This window comes from Crocodylus porosus, unplaced genomic scaffold (assembly GCF_001723895.1).
Source record: "Crocodylus porosus isolate Cpor-Errol unplaced genomic scaffold, CroPor_comp1, whole genome shotgun sequence".
Classification (NCBI taxonomy): Eukaryota; Metazoa; Chordata; order Crocodylia; family Crocodylidae; genus Crocodylus; species Crocodylus porosus.
Window position 1 is genome coordinate 66290529 of NW_017728918.1, and position 22958 is coordinate 66313486.

Below are 22958 nucleotides of genomic sequence, written 5' to 3' on the forward strand. Positions count from 1 at the left end.
GAAGGTCAAATCAAAACCAAAGCTAAAATTTTTATTTCATCTCAGACTGCAAGTGAAAGCAAAATCAAAACTAAAAAACTGTGATTAATTTTTGTTTCACTTTTAGTTTAGCAAACACACAGAGCAGCATCGCAGTTCTTTTCTTGAGTTGGGGAAGTTGGAAATATTTGCATAAGATCTGTTAGTTTTTTTAGTGCTTTTGCTTTGAAGTAGTCATAATCATGCCTAATCAGGAAAAAAAAAACCCAAAAACCTAGTGTGGGGCATCATTACAGTAAAATTCAAGGCACTGAAAGACTCATGCTGGGAACTGAAATTGGGGTGGAGAATGTCATGCTGCTGTTGGTTAGTGGTGGTGTTGGTGGTGCAGACACTGCTCCCACCTCCTTGCTCCCACTAGCAGTAGCAGACTTATTGCTGCCAGGAAAGAAGGTTGGGGGCGGGGAGGAAGTGAACTCACAGCTCTCCCTCTGCTCCCTCTCTCTCTGTCCTGCCAGAAGACCTGGCACCTGCCTTTCCAGCATGCTTCATCATGTTTGGCGTGCTGCAAAATGTGTATATCTGTAATGTGTTGTGTTTTCCTGCACAGTGATGACCCACTGGCAGGGAAAACACAGAAGAGAGACTAGACAGCAAGCCAGAGACTTTCAGATGCTGCTGGCCCAAGAGAGACAGCTCACAAAAGGCAGAGATCACTTCACACACGGCCTTATAAGTTGTTTCTGTGTCCCCCCCCCCAGAGGACTGTGTTTGGAAGGAAACTCAGGAAAGATCACAGTCACTGACCAGATACAGATATCAATATCAGAGCAGTCTTCCCCTGCTCCTTCTCAGTTTCTGTTTTCTGAGAGCCTGCCTTCTGAATTGATTCAGACTTTTTAATGGGTCTCCTGATTTGATTCTGATTCGAAGATTCAGCTACTGAATCAGGCTGAATCTCCTCCAAATCAAACTGGCTACCAAAGCTTCACACAGCCCCAGTTAGCAACACCTAAACCAATATTCCTGAAAGCAATTGCTACCAAATCTCGTCATCTGGATAAATACATAGCCAAATTACTGGAGTGAAGAGATCGAAGGTGCAGGTCCCTCCAGGGTACAAGCTCTTGTAATTGAGAATGTGAGTAACATGAAAGCTGCATGGCAAATATTAAAGGAAAAGTATCCTCATATAATAGTATTTGGTTGTCTTGCTCATGGGTTGAATCTGCTGGCAAGCAATTGCAAAGGCATTCAGCAATCATCATGTTGCTAAATCAGACTTTGAAGTTATAGAAAGAGAAGCACAGGGGAAGGAAAGTGCACTTTTATTGCAAGGAGAAACTAGATGGGGCTTGGCTACAAAGTGTTTACATAGCTTGCTGCACACAAAGAACTGTTTACAGTGTGCTTCCATAGATGACAGTTTCCCAGATTATTCCCATGAACATTCGGAAGCAGATTCTCAGCAACGATGTGTTCTGGGTTCAAGTTCAAGGAGCATTCAATTTGCTACTACCAGTTTCAGTGGCTATCAAGAAACTTGAAGGAGATACACCAAGCCTTTCAAATATTCCAGAGATATTCAGGCAACTGAATGAAAATCTAACTGAGCTTTTGCCTTCTTCACCTCTATCCAAAGAAGTAGTAGCAAAACATATGTTTACCAAGAGATCTGAGTTTTGCTCTCATCCAGTTCATCTGGCAGCAAGCCTTTTGGATCCTCAACACAAAGGACAATATTTAATCAGAAGATGAATTATCTACTGCTCTCGATACAAGTAGCTAAAAATGTCTCCAACATCAATGAAATAGCTAAGTATCACACAAAAGAAGAACTCTGGAGCAAAGACATTATTTTGCAGGCAGCAGAGAATGCGTCTCCTCTCACATGGTGGAAGGGATATCATAACACTCAACTGTTGTCGAGGATTACTAAAGCAGGGGTTCTCAATCCCTGGGCTGCAGCGGGTCAGCTGCCGGTCCGCAGCACAGTTGGCTGCTGGACCGGAAGCGTCTGCGGACCAGCAAGCCACAGCCCCCCAGAGCCAGGTGGAGAGGCCACAGCTCCTTCTGCAGGGCCCACGGCAACACAGGGTTTGGCCCACCCCCCTGCCTGAGGTGTAGGGGTATCCTTACCCATCTGCTGGCTGGAAGGAAATTCTGGCCGTGGTCAGCTGTGATTACCGGGCTGCGGTTTGCCAGGTCACGGCCACTTACAGGCTGTGGCATAAAAAAAACCCCCTAAACTTTGAAAACCCCTGCTCTAAGGAACCTAAGCATTCCACCAGCAGTAGCTTCTTGGGAACGGAACTGGAAGGCGTTCAGCTCAAGCAAGACAAAAAAAAAAGAATAGATTACCAAATGAACGAACTGCTAAGCTTGTTTCCATTTCTCAAAATCTCTTGCTTCTGGAGAATCAGTTAGAGGCACAATTAGTGAAGAAGATACAGTGTGATAAGCTGTCCTTGCCCATAGACTCATTAGTAAAAATCATACTTTAGGGAAAGAGAATGTGGTTCAAGTAGTTCTGAAATCAAATTTGCCTCAATCCAATTCTGAAATGGAACTAATAAATAGTGCAAGCAATTCTACAGCTAGTGACAGTGTGGCACCTCCAGTTTCAATGACCTCAGTGGAAGAGAGTTAAACTGTTGAAGCAGATGAATGGACAAGTACAGCATATCACACACAGTTTTGGGTGTGCTAAAATTAGTGTGTCAACGATTTTCAGTGCTTTTGTAATTTTTCTTAAATTTAAACAAACAATGCAAGGGAAGTACATGCTATTGTGTATTGTCTTTTCATTTTTACAAGTATTCCAATAAAATAATTTCTTTCCACAAAACTTTGAATATAACATTTAAACCACATTAAGTGTGCTGTATTTAATTTTTTTCCCCCCAATCAAATATTTAAATTTCAAATACTTGTAGCTATTGGGACACGAAATTAACACGGGGCTACTTTTTTTTAGTTGTGTTTACCAAATAAAAGTCAAATAAACATGCTAAGTCAGATCACGCTCTGTTTAGGGTATTGGAAAATTTTCCAACTCAACATTTTCCAGGAAACCCACATCTCTGCCTAGGATTCACAGTTTTGAAACTGATCAACAAAGTATTGGGGGAAGAGGAAGGGAGAATGTTAAAAAACTAGAACTATAAAGGTGTTAGGTAGAAGTGAGGGAAAAAAAAAGATGAATTAGAAATAAACCACCTCAATAAGGACTTCATGTATGTATGCAAAACAATATGCAAGAGATGTAGGTATACACTTACCCTTCACTAAAATTGCAAAGCAAGCCACAGACATACAAAGACAGAGACAAAGCATGTTAACTGCAGTTCAATTTTAAATCTCAAAAAATAAAACAGACAAAGTAAACATCTAGTTAGGGGCAATAAAACCATTATAACTTATTCTTCCCTGAAATAAGTCCCTCCTCCCAACAGCAAAGCAAAAACAGTTAATTTAATTCTACTACCTTTTGATGTGCGTATATAAATGGCTTCATTTTTTAAACTGCCCCACAAAAACAAAACTACAACATTTAAGCTGATCCTGTAAACAAAGAGATGTTAAGGGAACTGTGATGCTGGCTAAATAGGACTTCATAATGGATGCTACATCTATGATGAAAATGTAAATAAAATAATGACAAGGTAATGTCTCCAATTATATTTGATTGGCCAATGTCAAAGCAGAATTATATTTGCAAGCATTAGTCACAGGATCTTAAAAACAAAGGATGAAAGTTATTGCTTGCATGGTCAAAGTGTAAAGGAAAGTAAGCCAAGGCCCTGGCAAACATTGCACTTAGTAACCCAGCCACATGTTCAAGCAATTAATGGTGTGATAAAACAGGGAATAAGCCACAAAGTTATTATCCAAAAGTATGTATAGCAATTTTGTGGCTGAATGCCACCATACACATTGAAGGCGTAAGCCAGGTTGATCAGCTAATCAGGCTCCTAGCCTCAGAATCCTGTCAGAGCCCTTGACTCCAATGGATCCTGGAGGCTAGGAGCCCCAGTCAGCTGACTAGCTTGCTATTTGCTGATGCAGGGCGAGCCTAGGATCACGATCTTGGGCTCCCTCTGCAACAGCAATATGGCATGATTGGGATCTGATTCCCCATTCCACAATTGTGCCTCTTGCCATGCATGTATAAGCATGACAAAATGCATGATTGTTGGGATCACAGGTCCGATCTCTTCACACCTTTAACTGATTGTCTGCCAGGGGCCTAAGTACTACATGCTGTGGAACCTCAGCATTGTTTCTTCAATTTATGCCATGTCTATCTTAATCCAACAATGATAAAATGTACAGAGATAAGCAGAAAGAAATCCTGCCATTCTCCCAAAGGTCCAATTTAGAGATTACCCACCCTACCCTCATAAAAACACAGACCATTTCCCTTTTTAGTACTCTTCCAGAGTTACCACATTTAAATGCTCTCTAGTACCCAGGGGAATTAAAGAAAACCAATGTTCTAGTAGTGCTCTTGAAGATAGGAGCAAGTGTTAGCTCTATCCCACTTGCTCTTGCATGGAGGGGTAAAAAGAAGAAAGAACTAGATGCTGGCTGGGCTCGTGATGAGTCTACTTTTGGCTTGGTAAACTGTGTTGTGTGTAAAGACCGCACTGTTTTTTGTGCATACCTATTGCCAGGTTTTTTTCCTTCCAAGGAGTTTAGATGTTGCTCGAGAGTCTCCATGAGACTGCTGGGAGCCTTGAAATAGAAAGAGAAAGAGAAACCATGGTGTACATTTCCTTTTTAGATGCATGACATGATTGGATCCTTAAGGTCATCAGATCAATTTAATTTCTTCCCTGAACTATTATTAACCAATTATCTGCATGCTTATGAATCCACACCCTTGTGTAAAAGAAAGTGCATTTCCATGCTAGAAATAAATCAATGCAAGAAAGCAATTTTGTTTGAATTACTGAAGTACATACTCACAAAAATTACAGCAATCTTTTTTTCTTTACTAGGTAGCACTCTAAGTTGAAGAGTATGCTCATCATGCTTTGAGACCGTGTGTTTTGGACATTAAAACAGCAGCACAGGCATCCAGAGGTTACATTTTAAAAACTAAAACAAAACCAACTAAACAACCTTTCACAGTGCAAACTCTTATTCATTTGAATTCCTAGTCACATTAGCTTTTAGCTAAATCATTCCCAGTCTTTATTTGTGACTAATTGCTCAAGTTGCAATATTAATTGATAAACAAAAAGAAAGTATAAATTGAGAAACACTCTAGCTTTATTATATTTTTAAAATACTCTTTTTAATATCTGACCACTTTCATGTAAAATCATTAGGTTTTACAGTTCTTGACTGCTCCTAAATTAGTAAAGAAGTAAATAAAATAAGTCAAATTTAAATTAGCTGAAGTTAGGCAGCTACACATCATTGGAAACAAAATTATGCTTTTTTTTGGTAAACTATTTGATTGAGGGAAGGGTAGAAAAGAAAAAAAATATTTTTGTAGCCAGGTAAAATCCCTAGGTATGCACTTGCTGTTGTTACAATGGTGGTTAAAAGTAGAGAGAGAAATTAAAAAAAACAAACAAGTGACACCATCCTTAGGTACACCAGTATTAAAAAATGGTGCCCAGAAAAGTAGATTTTCATAAGATCAACAAGCAAAGAGGAAACCCTTTAAAGCTACAATAGTAAAGAACAACAGTATTTATTAGAGTTACCGGTTCATCAATGGTACAGTCTTTAAAAGGGGAATTTTCATTATCAGTGTCTTTCAGATCAACCAGAACTCTTGACAGCAATACCTATGGTGTTTTTCATAAATAATGTCTTTAATCTTACAATAAGTACACACATCAAATATCAAAGTCAATTTGTCATGCTTGACACCAATACTGAACGGCTATTGCCAATATATGCACATTTACTGAGCAATTCTGGAATGTCCAACTAAAAAAAAAAAATTCAGGACATGTTTACATTGCATCACCAATCTAAAGTGGGAAATTCAGTAGGTAACTTAAGATACATGAATTATTACAAGGTCTACATAATAAAATTCCTGTTATAACAATCTATAGTATATAAAAGTCGGTATTTAGACTTCTTTAAAAATTACGTAACATAACTCCAATATAGAATACAAAACATGAAGCATTTGGCTTTACATCACTTTCCCATTAAAATCAGTCATTGAGTTTAATATTCAAACATAAGTAAGTTGAATGCTACTTTAGAGGTATTCAAACATTTAGTGTTGCATGTATATTACCCCATACTCACCCATGCTCTCATATATAACCTCATTAAAGAAATAAAGTTCCTAGAACTTACCAGTAGTGAGAATACAGGACCTCTCAAAAAATTAAGGCTTCCCTTCCTTCCTGATCATGTCTTTGTGACAAGATATTTAGCAGAATTCACAGATTCACTAGAATCTGATAGGTCTGCACCATGAGCGCTTCTGCTTTGGCCTCGAACTGGCAACTTCTGGGCTTCAACCACACACTATTACCTGTACCATCCCCAACCTCCTTCCCCTCTCCATAAAAGTTTGCTAAAAAGCAAAAAGGACTTAAGCTTTACATATTTGTTTTTGTCTAAGCTATTCATTGGTGGTACACAGCAATAAATTTTATAGCCATGGAGAACAGTGAGGGGGCATTTTAGATTTTGTGGCACAGTGGGTGCATCTACATGAGTGACTAATCTAATGAAAGGCTACGGTACAGTTTGCACTGGAGTCAGCTTCTCCTGGATGCAGCGTTTACATATTTGCCCAGGAGTGCAGCACTTAGAAACAAGGCAGAGCAGCCCTGGGCTGGCAGGGGACCTGGGGGATCATCCCTAGGCTCCAGGTGTTGGCATTTGGTGGTGCTGGGGCATGAGGGTACTACAGTGCAGAGCTAGCCAGCAAGCAGCCCCCACACTTTAGCACCCTCATGCCCCAGCCAGTTCCTGTCATAGTCTACACATCTAAGGACTCCACCATAAGATCGTACTGTCCCCAGTAGTATTATCTTACAGTGGAGTTAATTAATGTACCTCACTCTAATACCGGCACACATGTAGACTATGACACTTTACTGCAGAGCTAATTAGTTTATTCCACAGTAAAGCATCTGTGTGGCTACACCCCGTTTTTACTTATCTATGCTCTCAGTAACATTTCCATTTTCTATCTACAGACATTTTCTATTTCTATTTGATTATCTTTATGAGAATTTAAACTTGCCAATGTACAATCCACAGTATATGTACTGCGCTAGCTTTTTAAAAGCTAAACAAGAAAGTATTTATCTAGCCAAAGCAGACAATTTTAGTCCTGAACCTATTTCTGTAGGAGTTCCAAGATTTCAGAACGATTTTACTCTCACATTGAAAATGTGTTGACAATAAAGGTCTAGCAGCATCCTACCAACACTCACTTACTATTTAGGAATTCTTGAGGCAGTTAAAAATATATCCAAAAGCTACCTTGGTTACTGAATAGTAAGCATAATAAATCCCACCAAATCTTGGGGATCAGGAGATGTTCATGGAGCATCAGGTAGATGTTCTTGTGTTTGCTGTACTGATATGGTGTGTTTGGACTCACTGAAAAGCCAGTGTTATACTGTATCTATTTCTGTCACTTATCACTGCACAGATTACGTTATGCTGTCTGTATATACTTTTTGACATGGTTTTGGACAGGGTTTAGTAAAAAGAGTCAAGGAAAGCACACTTAAGGAAAAGGTAATAGGCAAAACTGTTAAGTATCTCTTGCCATTGTGCTCTGGGACAAGGGCAACTCCCACTCCCAATCACAGACAGAAGGGGTCACTAGTGGGATAGGTATGCAAGTTATACTTGTAACGGGGAAAAAAATTGCACAACAGCAGAAAGGTGCTCCAGGTACCATGAAGAGGCAAGAAAGATCTGGAGAATCCTATGACCTGTGAGTAAGCAGAACCATGATGAATGGGGAGGGTGGGGGCTGGCTTGGAGGTATTTTAAGGGCCATTTGTGAGATGTCTTCAGGCTACCCACAGGCTTTAGGAGTCCAGGTCCCCACCAGTCAGGGCTGGTAGGATCAGCAGGAAGGCTAACCTCTGAAAGTAATGGCAGGTCTCTCTGAAGAACTAGGCAGTAGTCAGATGAGAGGCTAAATTTGTCTTTTTGTTTTGTTTTCAAACTTATGGACAGTTTCTTTTGTATAATTATTTTCTCCTATATAGAAAAGCCTTCTGCTGTTTTAACTCTTTACTACAGACAATCAAAAAAAGAGACATCTCTGGGCAAATGGTATTTCAAGCTAACAAGGGGACCTATTTTTTTTTCACAACCCAAAGGGAAGCCACTTGTAACTTGCAGAAATTCCCCTGCTCCAGCCATGAGGCCAAGTAAAAGGGAGTGGAGTGCAGGCTTGTGGAGATAAGAAGGTATCCCAGGATAAACCTCAATTTGTTCCTTGGTACAAGCAATGGGACAGTGAAGAGAAACTCAAAGCTCAGGGGGTACCCTGCAGACAGGTTTGTAACAGCGAGATTCATCTTTGGTGGGACCTTGGTAATAGGGTCCCTTCCCTCCCCCACCACCACTCAAGTCTTCCTTAGCAGTCCCCCTCCAGCTAAGAAGCACTGCATTATTAGTTGTCCAATAAGTAACACTCAAATTCCCTAGCAGCTAAAGATATCCATTTCAAATTTTCAGTGACTTCTTTCTGAACCCAAGTGATTAAAAAGCTAAAACCAAGCTACAGAAAGAGTTAACTCTCAGGTTTGATGCTTTCCAATTCTAGAAACAGATACCAAATTGAATGGTGGTTAGTAATGTGAGCATACAAGTGACAATGAATGAGTCAGAGTGACTTCATTAATCCCAGGGTTGCTAAAAAAAAAACCAACCAATAAAACTCAACAAATATTTATTCCCAGTGTCCCTAAATCCTCAAGTAAGAAGACCCAAAGGATTGTAAAGGGTTAGTAAGGCCCTTATTTTAAGCAGGAAAAAGAGGAGGGCCTACATAGCTTAGACCAGTCAGCCTACCTTTGATATTGGTGAAGAGTTATTACAGAAAACTAAGATTCATTTGTAAATATCTGAAGTGATCATCACCAGCCAACATGGAGATGAAAAAATTGGTTTATCATGAGCTGTTAATTAATCTAGTTAGATAGCTGATTTGGTGGATAAGGAGATACAGTAGACATAAAAATAAACTTAGTCTTTAGTAAGAGTTCTGACAGTCCTACATTATTCCATCTTAAGAGAATTACCATTATAGGTGGGGCCATTCTGGGGCGGTAGGGTGGGGGCAATTGGGGAGACTGCCCTGGGCCCGGCTCTTTGGGGGACCCCATGGAGCAGCGGTGGCACGGAGCTGGGTGGAGCGGTGGCTCTGCATCCAGCCACTTGCTACGCACCCCTCTCCTGCTACTACCACTGCTGCCAATGGCGGTGGCAGCTTCTTCAGGTCCAGGGCCCTGCATGGGCTGCCCCTGCTCAGGTCACCTCTGATTATAGGAATATATAAAGTAGTTGAATAATCACAAGCAAACTATTAAATGGACTGATGTCAGACTTGTAAGCAAGGTTATATAAGGTCTGTTCTGGATCCAGTTCTTTTTAACACTTTATTAAATGACTTAGGTGCAGGGATAGAAAGCATACTGACTAGACATGAAACTAGGAGGGATTGTGAAGATTTTGGAGGGCAGGATTAAATTCTGAAGGCATCCTGATAAAAAAAAAAAAAATCAGAATTATCTAAGAATAAAAATAAATGAAATTTACAACACAGGAAAGAAAAAAGGCAAATGCACTAATCCAGAATGGGGGAATAGCTGGCTTTGCTGTAGTGCTTCTGAGAAGGATCAAGAGGTATAATGGATCACAAGTTCCACATAACCTTGCTGCTTCATGCACTTGCTTACCTCATGACAACTTTGGGTAACACTAATAGAAGTACTGTATGCGAGTCATGGGAGGTGATGTTACTACTAATTGGCTCCAACGTGTCCCCAGCTATCCAGTTAAAGCCATATTTTAAAGAAAGATTATAGAAACTGGTGTGACTCCAGAGGTAAAACAGAGGTAAGGGGTTGTAATGCAAGCCATAACAGACTGAAGGAGGGAGCGGGCAGAATAAAAAGAAACAGAGATAGTTTGCTTTATAGAAAAGGAGATGGAACAGGATGGGGAGAAAAAACTGTTCTCATTCTCCCATGGTAAAAAGGGAAAGTGTGATAATGAGAGTTTGTATTACAGCAAAAAGTATTTCAGGCTCGTTTAAAAAACACACAAAAACCCCCAAAAAACACTTCCCAACTAGAATAACAGAACAATGGAACAAGTTTTAGAATCTTCTTCACCAAAGGTTTGCAAGAAGAGAGGCTGGCCAGGAATCTGGCTGGGATTGTTTAGGAATAGCAAATGCTGCAGTCTGTGCAAGGGGTTGATAAAGGTTTCTGTTATCATAGGGAGGGACATTGGCCAGGTGCTCTCTCAAGAGTTTCTTCCTGCTATGCTAGTGCAACTGGCTGTCTCTGTGCCCATGTACTTAACTTAAACATCTTTGGAACCAGATGTCAGGCAAAAGATGAATGGGTAACCCTGACTTACGGCCTGTACTTTGTTAGAGAAGGTCGAGATGTGGCATGCTGCCTTTTTACAACTTTGGCTCTGCATGTTCAGTGCTGCTGGACAAGGTGTTCACACAGTCCTGGCTTTCTAGAAGGCTTCAGAAGCTTAACGACACTGAGGAATGTATTCAAAATGAGTGCTCTTCAATGCTGGGGCTTCCAATGAACTCTAGCAGCCATAGCTCAGCTTAGGCTCCTGCCATAAAAAAGGCTAATTCAAGAGCAAGACATTTAAAACAGTATGAATCTAAACAGAGTTTTAACTAGTAAACTAACTGGAATAAATAAAAACAAACCAAAAACTATTCTACTGAAGACCCAATTATAAATAATTGCTTGCAGACGATAGGAATATGTTGTTCCTCACAATCTATTAGCAAGCCTTTTTGTATCCATATAAATATTTAATTGCCGCTGAGTTTGGTCAACTTTGTGCCACTTGGCAAAGGGCAATATTAAATTGGAAATCTAAAAGATGGTATTCAAATGTTCCATTTTCAATAATGAAAAGTTACATGTAAAGCTCAACACAAAAAAGGCAGTCAAAAAAAAAAAAAAAAGGCTGAAAATATTTAGTGATACTATTAAATATCTTTAAAACATCACAATAACTTTTTCAATTATTGTAAGGTGGTTAGCTCCACCAAAAGCATTTGGGCCACCTAACCATTAGTATTAAAGAAAGGAAGGGGAAAAAAAATAAAAACTTGCTGCTTTTAGTCAGACTAGCAATATGATAACAGTTACTTTTAACATACCCTTATTTATCATTATAGCAGCCCTTATCTCTTCTGCATCTCTGGACCAAAACTGTTAGAGGTGATTATTTTGTAATAGACAGAACACAAAAGATCTCAGTTTCTGGACTCTATTTACACTTGCAAAAGAAAGAAAAATGGGGAGCACTTTTTTGTTATCCAATGACTAATTTTAAGTCCATGAACTGTGATGAAATTGGTCTACTGGGATCAAGTGACAGGCTAAGATCAGTCTGCCAAAAAGGTTGATAGATTGTAAGTTCCTTCTTTTTGCATTTGAAAAACATTTCAAAGGGTTTACACTACAAGGTTGCCTGTGAAATGTCAGACTTATGTCTGGTGCTGTGTTAGTTTAGTCCTCACTACAGGAGTTTAAAAGCAACATGCAAGAAAACTTACTTGTGTGAGATCAGGAATATCCCCTTTGTCAATTCCAATTTGCTGTGGATAAAAGAAAAAAAAATAATTAAAAATAGATTTGAGAAGCCAATATTCATACATCTCAACAGACATATAGATGTTACTAAAAATCACAAATTTCTTTTTCAGCTATATTGCCCATGAGAAATTTTATTTTTAAGTTATGCAGAGTTTAGTCTATTTACAGAAATCATCCCACCATCTTCAAAATACTGCAGCATTCCTTTCACAAAGGAGTCCAAGAGAGCTGTATTAGCTAGCTGGAGTAGGAGCCACACAGGGGCTAACTGAATGCAGATCTTAAAGGTTTTACAGAAATAGTGAAGGAGGTCCTGCATAGGTTAAGCCTCTTTAGCTTATCGGAGATATTCCTATTTTCCTACTTCCCAGCCTTTTGGCATGTGCATGGGGCAGGACATGCAATTTCTGGATTGAGGATTAGGTTCCTATTACACCTTGCTTATCAGCACAGGGGAAGCCTGAGATCATGATTATGGGCTCTCCCTGTACCAACAAGTTAAAATCCAGGTGCTGACAATTAACTTTGTTTGTTGGGACTAGGGTTCAAACCAGAATCTGAAAAATCATCAAAATCCCAACTGAAGGTTCAGCTCTGACTTGTGGGGCATGGAAACCCTGGGATCAGGTTGCTACAGTCCAATCCTGGGGACCCCATGCCTCTGGGGCAGAGTTAAAACCCTGTGTGCCACTTATCTGGGTAGCAAACTGAGTTCTAAAGATCCTGGTGCCCAGGAACCCTGGGACAGCTGTGTCCCTGGCCCTTGGGCTGTCTCATGCTGGATCCTGACATGAAGCTGAGCATCAGGATCTGTCAGGGGCTAGTCTCAATTGGCCACACATTCAATTTAAGGCTTAGATACATGCCACAAAGTTGTTGTGCATTTTGTGTATCAACTTTATTCACTAATTGTATTATCACACCCTAAAATTGTTTTTAAGATGTGGCTGGGTTACTATTTATAACGTGATTAACCCATTCACAGAGTCATAAATGTAGCACACGAGTGAGAGCAAGAGTGAATATACAATAACTGCTAGCATCTTATTCCTGTGATCTTGTTGCCAACAACCTTTGGCTTAGTTTTTAAAACATCTGCTCATTGTTTTGAGGGTGAGGTTTTTCAAGATATTTGAAGATACTTGCTTGGTCTGACAAATATCATCTCCCTTCCTAAACCCACTACTTAAAAGAAAGATTACAAGAGCTTTTAAAAAAACCCAAAAAACCAGTGCATGTAGCAGGAGGTTTTTATTATTGACTGTCATGCTTACTTGTCTGCTCCTAAACACCCTTGCACTACAAGCTTATCTGCAGGTAACATAAAATCATAGAAAAAAAAAAAATCAGGGCTGGAAGAGACCTTTGGAAGTCATCTAGTCCAACCTCCTGCTCAAAGAAGGACCATTCCCACCTAGATCATTCCAGCCAGGGCTGTTGAGCCAAGCCTTAAAAGCCTCCAAAGATGGAGATTCCACCACTTCACTAAGTAACCCGTTTCATTGCTTCACCACCTTCCTACTAAGAAAGTTTTTGCTAATATCCAACCTAAACTTCCTGTGTTGCAACTTGAGACCATTGCTCCTTGTTCTGTCATCTGCCACCACAGAGAACTGCATTGTATCTCTATAAACAGTATTTTCCAGTTCTCAGTTCTACACCCTCTCCAGGCTTCCATTCAAAGTCACATCAACTAGCAGTACATACTTGAGTGGCTATACCACAAGCAGCAGGATAACTAGGGTGGGTGACTGGGGTAGGTGTCCTGGGCACTGACTTGGAGGGGCAGAAAGAAGGCTGCAACTACAGCTGTACAATTGTGCCACTGGATGTGCAAACAACTGCAAGTTGCTACTTCCCAAGGAACTCAGCCATATTGTTACACATCCGATGAAAGTCAAGTCAAATCCTTCTCTTCTGCAGCCAGGAGAAAATGTCCTAACCACCTGGAGATGGGATGGAGAATGCCTGCCTATCTGTTAAGAAGCAGAGCCAATATGCAGAGAGAAATGCAACAGTCTGCGTGCAGTTAAAAGGTATCTCCAAAGGGGAGTATACCTCCTCTGCTCGGGCCTGTAGGGGGGCTGTCAGGAAAGCTAAGGTGGACAGAGCTAGGACTAGTGTCCAAAATCAAAGATAACAAAAAAAGTCCTTTTTCAAATATATAGGAAGGATGAAGAAAGAACTGGGAAATGTGGGGCCCCTTCAAGATCCTCTGGGCAATCTGGTGGTTGCACCAGAGGAGAAAGCAGACCTCTTTAACCAATTCTTCACCTCTGTTTTCTCGTGCAGGGACCAGGACTTCCCCACCGTGATGCAAGACAGACTCGAAGGGAACGCCTCCAGACCTCAGGTTGGGGAGGACCGGGTTAGAGAGCTTCTGGAGGGGCTGGTCGTGTTCAGCTCAGTGGGTCCAGATGCTTTCCACCCCAGGGTGTTGAGGGAGCTAGCAGGGGTTATTGCAGGGCCCTTGGCATGGCTTTACTAGCGCTCGTGGTGGTCGGCCCAGGTGCCAGATGATTGGAAGATAGCCAATGTGGTCCCCATCTTTAAAAAAGGGAGGAGGGAGGACCCGGGCAACTATAGGCCCATCAGTCTTACCTTAATCCTAGGGAAACTCTTTGAGAAGATCATCAAGGAGCACATCTGCGATGGGCCGGCCTCAGAGATGATGCTCAAGGGCAACCAGCATGGTTTCATTAGGGGCAGGTCATATCAGACGAACCTGATCGCCTTTTTTGATCAGGTCACGAAAGCATTGGATGCAGGTGTTGCTGTGGATGTAGTCTTTCTGGACTTCAGCAAGGCCTTTGACACCGTCTCCCACCCCAACCGCATTAAAAAGCTAGGCGACTGTGGCATTGATGCCTACACAGTCAGATGGATTGCAGATTGGCTGAAGGGTCGCACTCAGAGGGTGGTGGTGGACGGGTCATATTCAACGTGGGGGGAAATGGGCAGTGGAGTCCCCCAGGGCTTGGTTCTTGGGCCCGTGCTGTTCAATCTCTTTATCAGCGATTTGGACAATGGAGTGAAAAGCACCAGTTTAAATTCCCTGTTGATACCAAAATTTGGGGTGAGGTGAGCACGCTAGTAGGAAGGGAAAGACTGCAGCAAGACCTGGATAGGTTACAGGGGTGGGCTAGCAAAAATAGGATGTGTTTCAATACTGACAAGTGCAGAGTGCTACACTTGGGCAGTAGTAACCAGCAGCACACTTATAGGTCGGGAAACTCCCTTCTTAAAAGCATGGATGCAGAAAGGGATCTTGGAGTCATTACCGACTCCATGATGAACATGGACCAACAATGCGAGGTCACAGTTGGCAGGGCTAACCTCACCTTGTCATGCATTCACAGGTGCATCTCTAGCAGGGCCAAGGAGGTGATCCTCCTCCTCTATGCAACACTGGTCAGGCCACAGCTGGAGTACTGTGTCCAGTTCTGTGTGCCCCACTTCAGGAGGGATTGGACAACATGGAGAGGGTTAAGAGGAGGGCCACCCAAACGATCTGGGGACAGCAGGGCAGACCCTACAATGAGAGACTGTGGGACCTGAACCTGTTCAGCCTTTACAAGAGAAGGTTGAGGGGGGACCTGGTGACAGTTTATAAACTCACTAGGGGGGACCAGAAGGGTTTGGGAGAGACCTTGCTTGCCCTCGCGCCCTCTAGCATAACAAGGAATAACGGCCATAAATTGTTGGAGAGTAGGTTTAGATTAGACATCTGTAAGACCTACTTCACAGTTAGGGAGGCTAGGATCTGGAACCAACTTCCAAGGGAAGTGGTGCTGGCTCCTACCCTGGGGATCTTTAAGAGAAGGCTTGATGCCTACCTGGGCTCATCTGAGCCCAGTTTTTTCTCCTGCCCAGGCAGGGGGTCGGACTTGAAGATCTACAAGGTCCCTTACAACCCTACTTCTATGATTCTATGGTACCCCAACTAGTACCCTTAGGGGGTGAGGAAAGCAGAGTCCTGAGTTCTGGTCCCTGTTAGAGACTGCTTATTCATTGTTATTTAAAAACAAGTGGAATTAGGTAAAAAAAAAATGCATTAACACTACTGGATCAAGGACTGGAACCCAGATCTCCCCATCACCAGTAACTATCCTCATCACTGGTCTACAGGCTCAGGCTTCCTTGTAACCACCTAGCTTTAAAGGTCTTATTCCTTTCTGTACAATGATCCAGCTTTCAACGGGAGGTGGATAATCACCTTCTAACCCTGATTTACTTCCCCCTCATTCATCATACTGGTGTTTGAGGCTCACTATAGAGAAATTCAGGTACTTAAAATCAGTCCACTACAATTCAACTCCTGGAGTTTGGCTTCTAAAATGTTAGGTGCAAAGATATGAAGTTCCTTTTTGGATGTAGATAATCAGGGTTTATTTTTTTTATAAAATTAAAGTTTTTTAATGCAACTATTAGTTTGATATGGAGAAAAATGTTACCTCACACCCCTATGCCCTCCTCTCTTCAGATGTTTAGCACTTAAGACTAAAAATTACTTACCTCTGCAACTTTAAGAAATTCAGATACTCTTGTCATTCTAGTCAGAAATCGTTTGTAAATTTCAAGAGCATCTTTACACTGTCCTTTTTTCATTTCAAAGAATTTCTCTAGAGGAAATATCAAATAAGCAATTAGAACTTCAGCTACAGTAATACTGTATATGAACTGACTTAATTAACTGAAAGCATCATTTAAAAATACACACACACACACACGCAAACAGCCACGTTATAGTGATTGTGCACACTATCAAGGCTTCTCTCTGATCTCATCCATTTAGGTATGCAGCAATTTAAAAAACCATAGATGACATTATTAAGTAAATTAGTGCATTTTGTATAAATATTTGCTTCTCTACTTCATCTTTTGTATGATTTTTACAGTACATTTCTTAGGCATTTGAACATTAGCAAGCTTTTTATGATCAGAGCAATAGGATTTCAGTTGCTGATACAGTATTCTTAAGTTTCTCATAAGAGCCATTGTGAAAGATTTAATTTTGTAGTTGGTTTAAAAGCCCTTGTTCACCACAATACTAAATGTTTTAAAATTTACCTTTTTAACCAAAAAACAACAACAAAAGAAAAGCTTTTAGAGAAGTAGTATAAGTACAGGTACAAAGTGTATCAAGCACACTATAGACAACTCTGTAAAAGTTGATCTCTAGCAATAAAGTGCATTCTTTGGACTTAGTAATGTTCCATTTCCTTTGCATTTTCACCCAGTTCTTTTTGGATTGGGTTGTTGCAGGTTTCTTTAGCCTGAAGAGACATTATTGGAAAAAAATCTAATGAATAGCTCATGAAGCCTTATTAAGAGTGCATACAAAGAAATTAAATACAATGTCTCAGAAAACAGAAAGTTATCTGAAGCTAACAATTCTGCAATATCTAAGTGAAGGAGTTAAAAAAAAAAAAATAGGAGTGTGCAAAGCGGGCAGTATTTGATTTGGATTTGGCCTGATGATTTGGGGGACAACGATTCAATTAGCCGATTTGGATCACTGTCCCAATTCAGTTCCAGCTGAATTGAAGATTCAATTTTTATTCTGAAAAAAAACAAAACGAACAAACAAACAAAAAAAAACAAAAACACAACCCCCCCCCAGCAATTTCGCCATAGACATAGCTTTATATGTTTTTTTTCTACATACCTTGAGGTACCAGGCACGGCTTGTGAGTGCTGAAGCGTGGGGCAGATGGAGTGTCCCATGGGAGTGTGGGCAGGAGTCCCCTATGTGCTCGGCAGCAGACCCAGAAGTGGACCAGAAGTACTGCCAAGCACATGGGGGACCACCCCCCCCATGCTCCCATGGGATGCTCCATCCGCCCCACCCTCTCAGTGTTTGCAAGCTGCGCCCGGTACGTCAAGATACATAGAAAAAAAACCAAACATATAAAGCTGTGTCTAAGGCCAAATCATCAAAGCTCTCCAAATTGATTCGGAGAGATTAATGGGTCTCCTGATTAGATTTGACCGCCAAATCCCCACCCCCAAATCAAAAATCAGCAACTAAAGCTTTGCATAGCCCTATTAAAAAATACCCACCCCACTATTTTAGTACAGTTTGCAAAGCCTTCTGCATTTTGTACCTGCTCAATAAGTTGATAAAAGTACCAATTAAGTCATTTGGTCAGTTTCAGCCAAATCATCATAAAAAGGCCTGCCATTTGAGAGGCCACCTGTCACGCATGATTTTACCTCCATACAATTCCTTTTACCACAATGAACTTTACTTTGCAAGCTTGGAAAAAAATGAATATACTTTTTTAAGGGGGTCAAGAACTCAATACTATTATACTCTACTAACAATATTTCAACTACTTGCTGCTTTAATTGCAGTCAAGTTTTGCTTTGGGTTCATTGTACAGAACAAGTAACTGCCAAGTTCCAGTATCTCAGCAATTTATCCAAATAACTATCCTTTGAAAGAAAACGCCTGATTTCCACCAAGACTCCAACAGTAGCATCACAAACCTTTAGTCTGTGAAGCCTCAGACATTTTATTTTATTGCTTTTAGAAGTCAAGTAGTTTCTTTAGAAACCTGTGTCAAAACTCAAGTGCTTCTAGTTTAACTTTAATTAAAATCCAATGAACATATGACAAGTCTTCTTAGAATCCAGTGATTTCCAAGTTTCTAATTCATTCTTTTACAATCCAGCCAAAAGTGAGATGTCAATAGCGTTCCATGAAGTGCTTTAGAACTATAAGCCTAGGGAAGAACAACGTGCACCTAGCACCAGACAATTCCTGCAAAATTTCCATATATACCCATACCCACCTCATATTTACTCAAATACGAGACAAAGGTTTTCCCCCCCAAATTGGCACATAGGAAAAAGCCCCATATCACATAATCACATACAAGGAACTTCACTAATAGATACAGTATCTATCATTAAACTGCCGCCAAAAGCAGCATGTTCTCAGCAATGGAAACCAGCTATGAAACTGATTAAATGCAGCCAACACTAAACTTGACTATAAAACACACAGCCCACATTGGGCAAGCATGCTGATGGGAACCTACCACAAGGCTACGTTAGTGCAGACCATCTAAATAAGATATATAGTGAGCATGTCTATACATAAGCTTTAATGCACAATAGCCTATTTAACTGCATATTAAAGAGTCATGTAAAAAAAAACTGAACATTAATTGCATTAACATGCAATTATGATAATGCACATTAAAATAGGCTACTGTGCATTAAGCATCGTTTAAAAGCTGTGAACATTCATTATTGTACATTGAGTCAGCCAGTTACTGCATAGTTCTTTAGTACCTCACATTGGAAATACTAAGTTTAATGTGCATTATAAAAAATGCCTTAATGCACATGTAGATGCAGTGACCAATGAGCACAGTCCTCCTCAGTGCTGACTTTTTTTCCAGTCACGGTAAGCCACTACACTGCATAATTTCAACTTCCTCTTCACTCCCACAGCTGAGCTGGACCTTTCTTTCCCCATTTCTTCACCAGCCTTAAATTTCTGACAAATATCATCAAATAGAACCACAAACAGTTCACCCAGAATCCCTTTGTTACCCCTCAACAAAGAATTCATGTGCTAATTAGCCCCTCCCCCAACTCATGACTGGAACCAAGTATTCTTGTCCTGGAATCCTCAAAAAAATTATATGCAGATTAAGTGCAGGACAACCTGGTTTGACTTTACCTCATGGAGAGTGGGGACACACTAAATCATGTGCGACAGGCTGAGAAAGGGGGATGGGGAAAACATCTGGAAGACACATGCACACACAGCTGGTTCTGAGCTGTGGAGTCACCATGGCATGAAATGCTGTTGACTATGATGGAGGCCAGCTCAATAAACTATACGGTAAATGACAAGTCTTTGACTTTGGACTAATAACATATAACTAGGTACCAAAGTGCTGTCTAAAAGTGTGTTAAACCTGCAGTAGTTCCCTAAAAAAGGTAACACATACCAATTTTGGATGTATTAAGTGTATGGGTTCTACATGCAAATTGCTACAGCCATGCTTAACTTCAAGGTCATTGTTTTCAAACATCCCCTCACTTCCACAGACTTAGGGAGAGCAGGGTCCAGTAAGGAGATGGGGAAGGGACTGCTGGGGAGGGGAAGCAGAGAGGAAAGGGGCTACTTGACTCCCCCCGCCCCCAAGATTCTCCCCAGCCTTCTGTAGCAGCAGAAAAGGGACAAACTTAAGGCAAACCTCCAATAATTAGATTTTAAATGTGGAAAATTATAACAAGTTTATAAATTTTCCATATATAGAATCTAATTATTGGAGGGCCACCTTATGATCATGACTGTTTTCTCTTTCAACAAATACTGGATGTGTACATAAATTTCTCGTGTGATCAAATGGCAGACTGCTATGCCAAGCATGTATGTTCTTGAAGAACAACCCAAAACTGATGGAGCATTCTACACATTTTGAGAAGTGTCAATAGTCTTAGTCTTCTGTACATTATTTTAATTAATACAAGTCACCTGTCCGGTCTTTAAGTTTCTTTAAATTTTATTTCCCTCATTAAGTTTTGATCTTGTCCAGTATGCAAAGACCTCATACATGCTAGATAAGTCTTCCTGATTAGAGGCTGTTGCAAGACTTCTTTACTTCTTCAGGAGAAGTAAGGATTCTGTTTAAACTTTAAAATTTAAATTAGATCTTAAACAACTTACCTAGTAAGTTAATGACTCCATCGTTGTAGCAAGCAAAAAGTTTAATAAGATCTTTAAAGAGAAGCATAAATGCAGCATTTATGACACCATTTGTCAGTTCATTTGGATGAACCTACACACAAATAAAACTCCAGTTATTTCAATTGATCTGCGCACCTTCTCCCCAATATGCTTCAATTTGATTTGCTGAAACATTTTGCTAAGAAACAGTAAGTTGTGCAGACTAGAGATCTTTGAATGCTTAGAAAGTTCTTACTTCTATTTTATTTAATGGAATTAAATTCACATCTGTTTCACCATTTTAGTAGTTATGTTCTATGCTTCTCATCTTTCCCGTGTCTGTTAGTGAAATGTTAGCTGCCACTGCTTCAGGCTCACCTGGTTAGCCTGAGGTCTTCAGAGAAGCATCTCAGAGACTAACTCATTCAGAAATGGATAACCTTTTGTAGGCAACAGCCTACTTCATTAGATACTATGAATGGACTGACATCTGCTAAAATAAGTTGCTGCTTATAAAAAGTTGCTGCTTACAAAAGTCTAAACAAGTTAATCTGCCACTCTGCCCCGTGTCTTGTCTAGTGGCCAAACCTGATAACATGTTTGTTCCATTTACAACTATACTCCATTCCAAGAAATCATAAAACTTTTCTCCCAACTGTGCAGTTGGTCCAGCAATAGGTATGAAAACCATTCCCAAAACCCCCCACCTCCTCTCTTATACATACTTGATATCATTTAAAGACCTGCAACTGGAAAAAGACATCACATAATACCTTGGGAAAGTTGGAGCTAATGTGTCTACAGAGCTAAAAATATAAGACCCCTTGTCTAGTTATATACCACAAATCCTGACAGCTAGCACAGCTCCTCCCTTCCAAAAACGACAACAAACACAAACCAAAAAAACATCTGGCACAATCTGCAGACCCAACATCCACTTTGAGCCTAGTAATAGAACATGACTTCTGGAGTTAGAAGGGACAGGGCACTTACACACTTTGTCTACTGAATGTAGGAATGGGGCACTTGCATATTCACTAGCTACTACTTACAGCTTAAAAGCAATTCTATAGCTACAGAGCAATGTACTCAACTGTTACAATGATGAAACAATTTGTTGCTCACTAAGGAGTCTCATAGGCACATGTTCATTTAAGGACCATGACAGAACATGCAAAAGTCTAGTATCCATGGGCAAATTATGCTTTCAGAGATTTTGATATATGTATTAGAAGCTAATGCCCAAGAACGGACTCTCTTTACAATTCTAGAAATAAGTGATTCATGAATATGCTGAATAGAGAGAGTATACCAAAAGACATAAGCTGAAATACATCTATTGTAAGGCCCAGGTAGTTGCTTTTTCAGACATTCCCCTTAAAAACAATCATCCCCAGTTAAGCATCTTGCTAAAAAGCATGCATCTTGTTGAAAACAAGCAAGCATGCACTGCTGCTTGCCACAAATTTGAATCTCAGGAATCAAGGGGCACCCCTAGATGAGTGAAGAGGCTGCTCCGAGGTGCTGGAATGCCAACACGTCGGAGCAGACTCAAGTTAATTGAGGCTGCTGGAGTGTGGCAATTACTATGCTCCAGCAACCTCCTGCATCTTGTGCATCACAGGGGCACTTGAACTAAAGCTCATTGAACAAGATTTAGTTCAAGCAGGCCCACCATCATTTGTAAGTGTGGGGACACTGATACAGGAGATATGGTGGCACTTTAATTACAGCAGCTCTCAGAATGCCCAAAGGTTTTGGCTTCCTAGCCAGAGTTAGGGAGGAAACGGGCAGGAAGGGGATGTCAACTTGTCTTTAAAAAAAAAAATTCCCCTTCTTGTACTGCTCGACTCCCAGCCATGCCCTCTCTCCTCATTTAAAAAGCAGCAGAGAATTAGTAAAAAAACTAAAACATTACGCTTATTTTTCTAGTGAGAGAACAGTTCAGAGAGTCTTAACCTTACTGTGATACCAAACACAAACCTGGTAAGTACCCCATCATATATTTGCTACTGGCATGAGAACCAAAAAACTGTGAGGCATCTTGACTTCAAACGGCAGATGCAAAATGAGATACATGCTTTTAAATCACTATAAGACTTAAAATCCTACCTCAAAGTGCTTAGGAGTGGAATTTTAGATTTTTTTAAATTTTAGCCCATAAATACTATGATTATGAACTCTTAGGCTGCTTGCTTGCAAACATTAAAAAAGGTGCTTTACCAGAAGCAGCAGCATGGTGTTACTTTGACCTCTCTCCATAGCATCTGCATAGACTGGGCACTTCAGCAGGGCTTTTCAGCATTTCTCTCTAAAGCTGAGTCAATCAGCTATTAGATAAAAGCGCCAAAAAAGCCATGCTAAAGCACCCAATCTATACAGACACTGGGCAAGCCAGGTCCAACACGATGCTTTTTCTGGGCATGTGCTGGGCTTGGCACGGGAGCACATAGTTAAAATAAAGC

At 40.5% G+C, this 22958-nt stretch overlaps 1 protein-coding gene across 1 annotated transcript in view; it reads right to left on the reverse strand.

Moving 5' to 3' along the window:
- SNAP91 (synaptosome associated protein 91) overlaps positions 1–22958 on the reverse strand; it is a 136679-nt gene that overhangs the window by 68001 nt on the left and 45720 nt on the right. Inside the window, exons 6-10 of the mRNA XM_019538166.1 lie at positions 20494–20605; positions 16317–16423; positions 11762–11803; positions 4646–4716; positions 3261–3266 (exon numbers count right to left, since the gene is read on the reverse strand). Coding sequence (XP_019393711.1) covers positions 3261–3266; positions 4646–4716; positions 11762–11803; positions 16317–16423; positions 20494–20605 — 338 coding nt within the window. The remainder of the gene's footprint in view (positions 1–3260; positions 3267–4645; positions 4717–11761; positions 11804–16316; positions 16424–20493; positions 20606–22958) is intronic.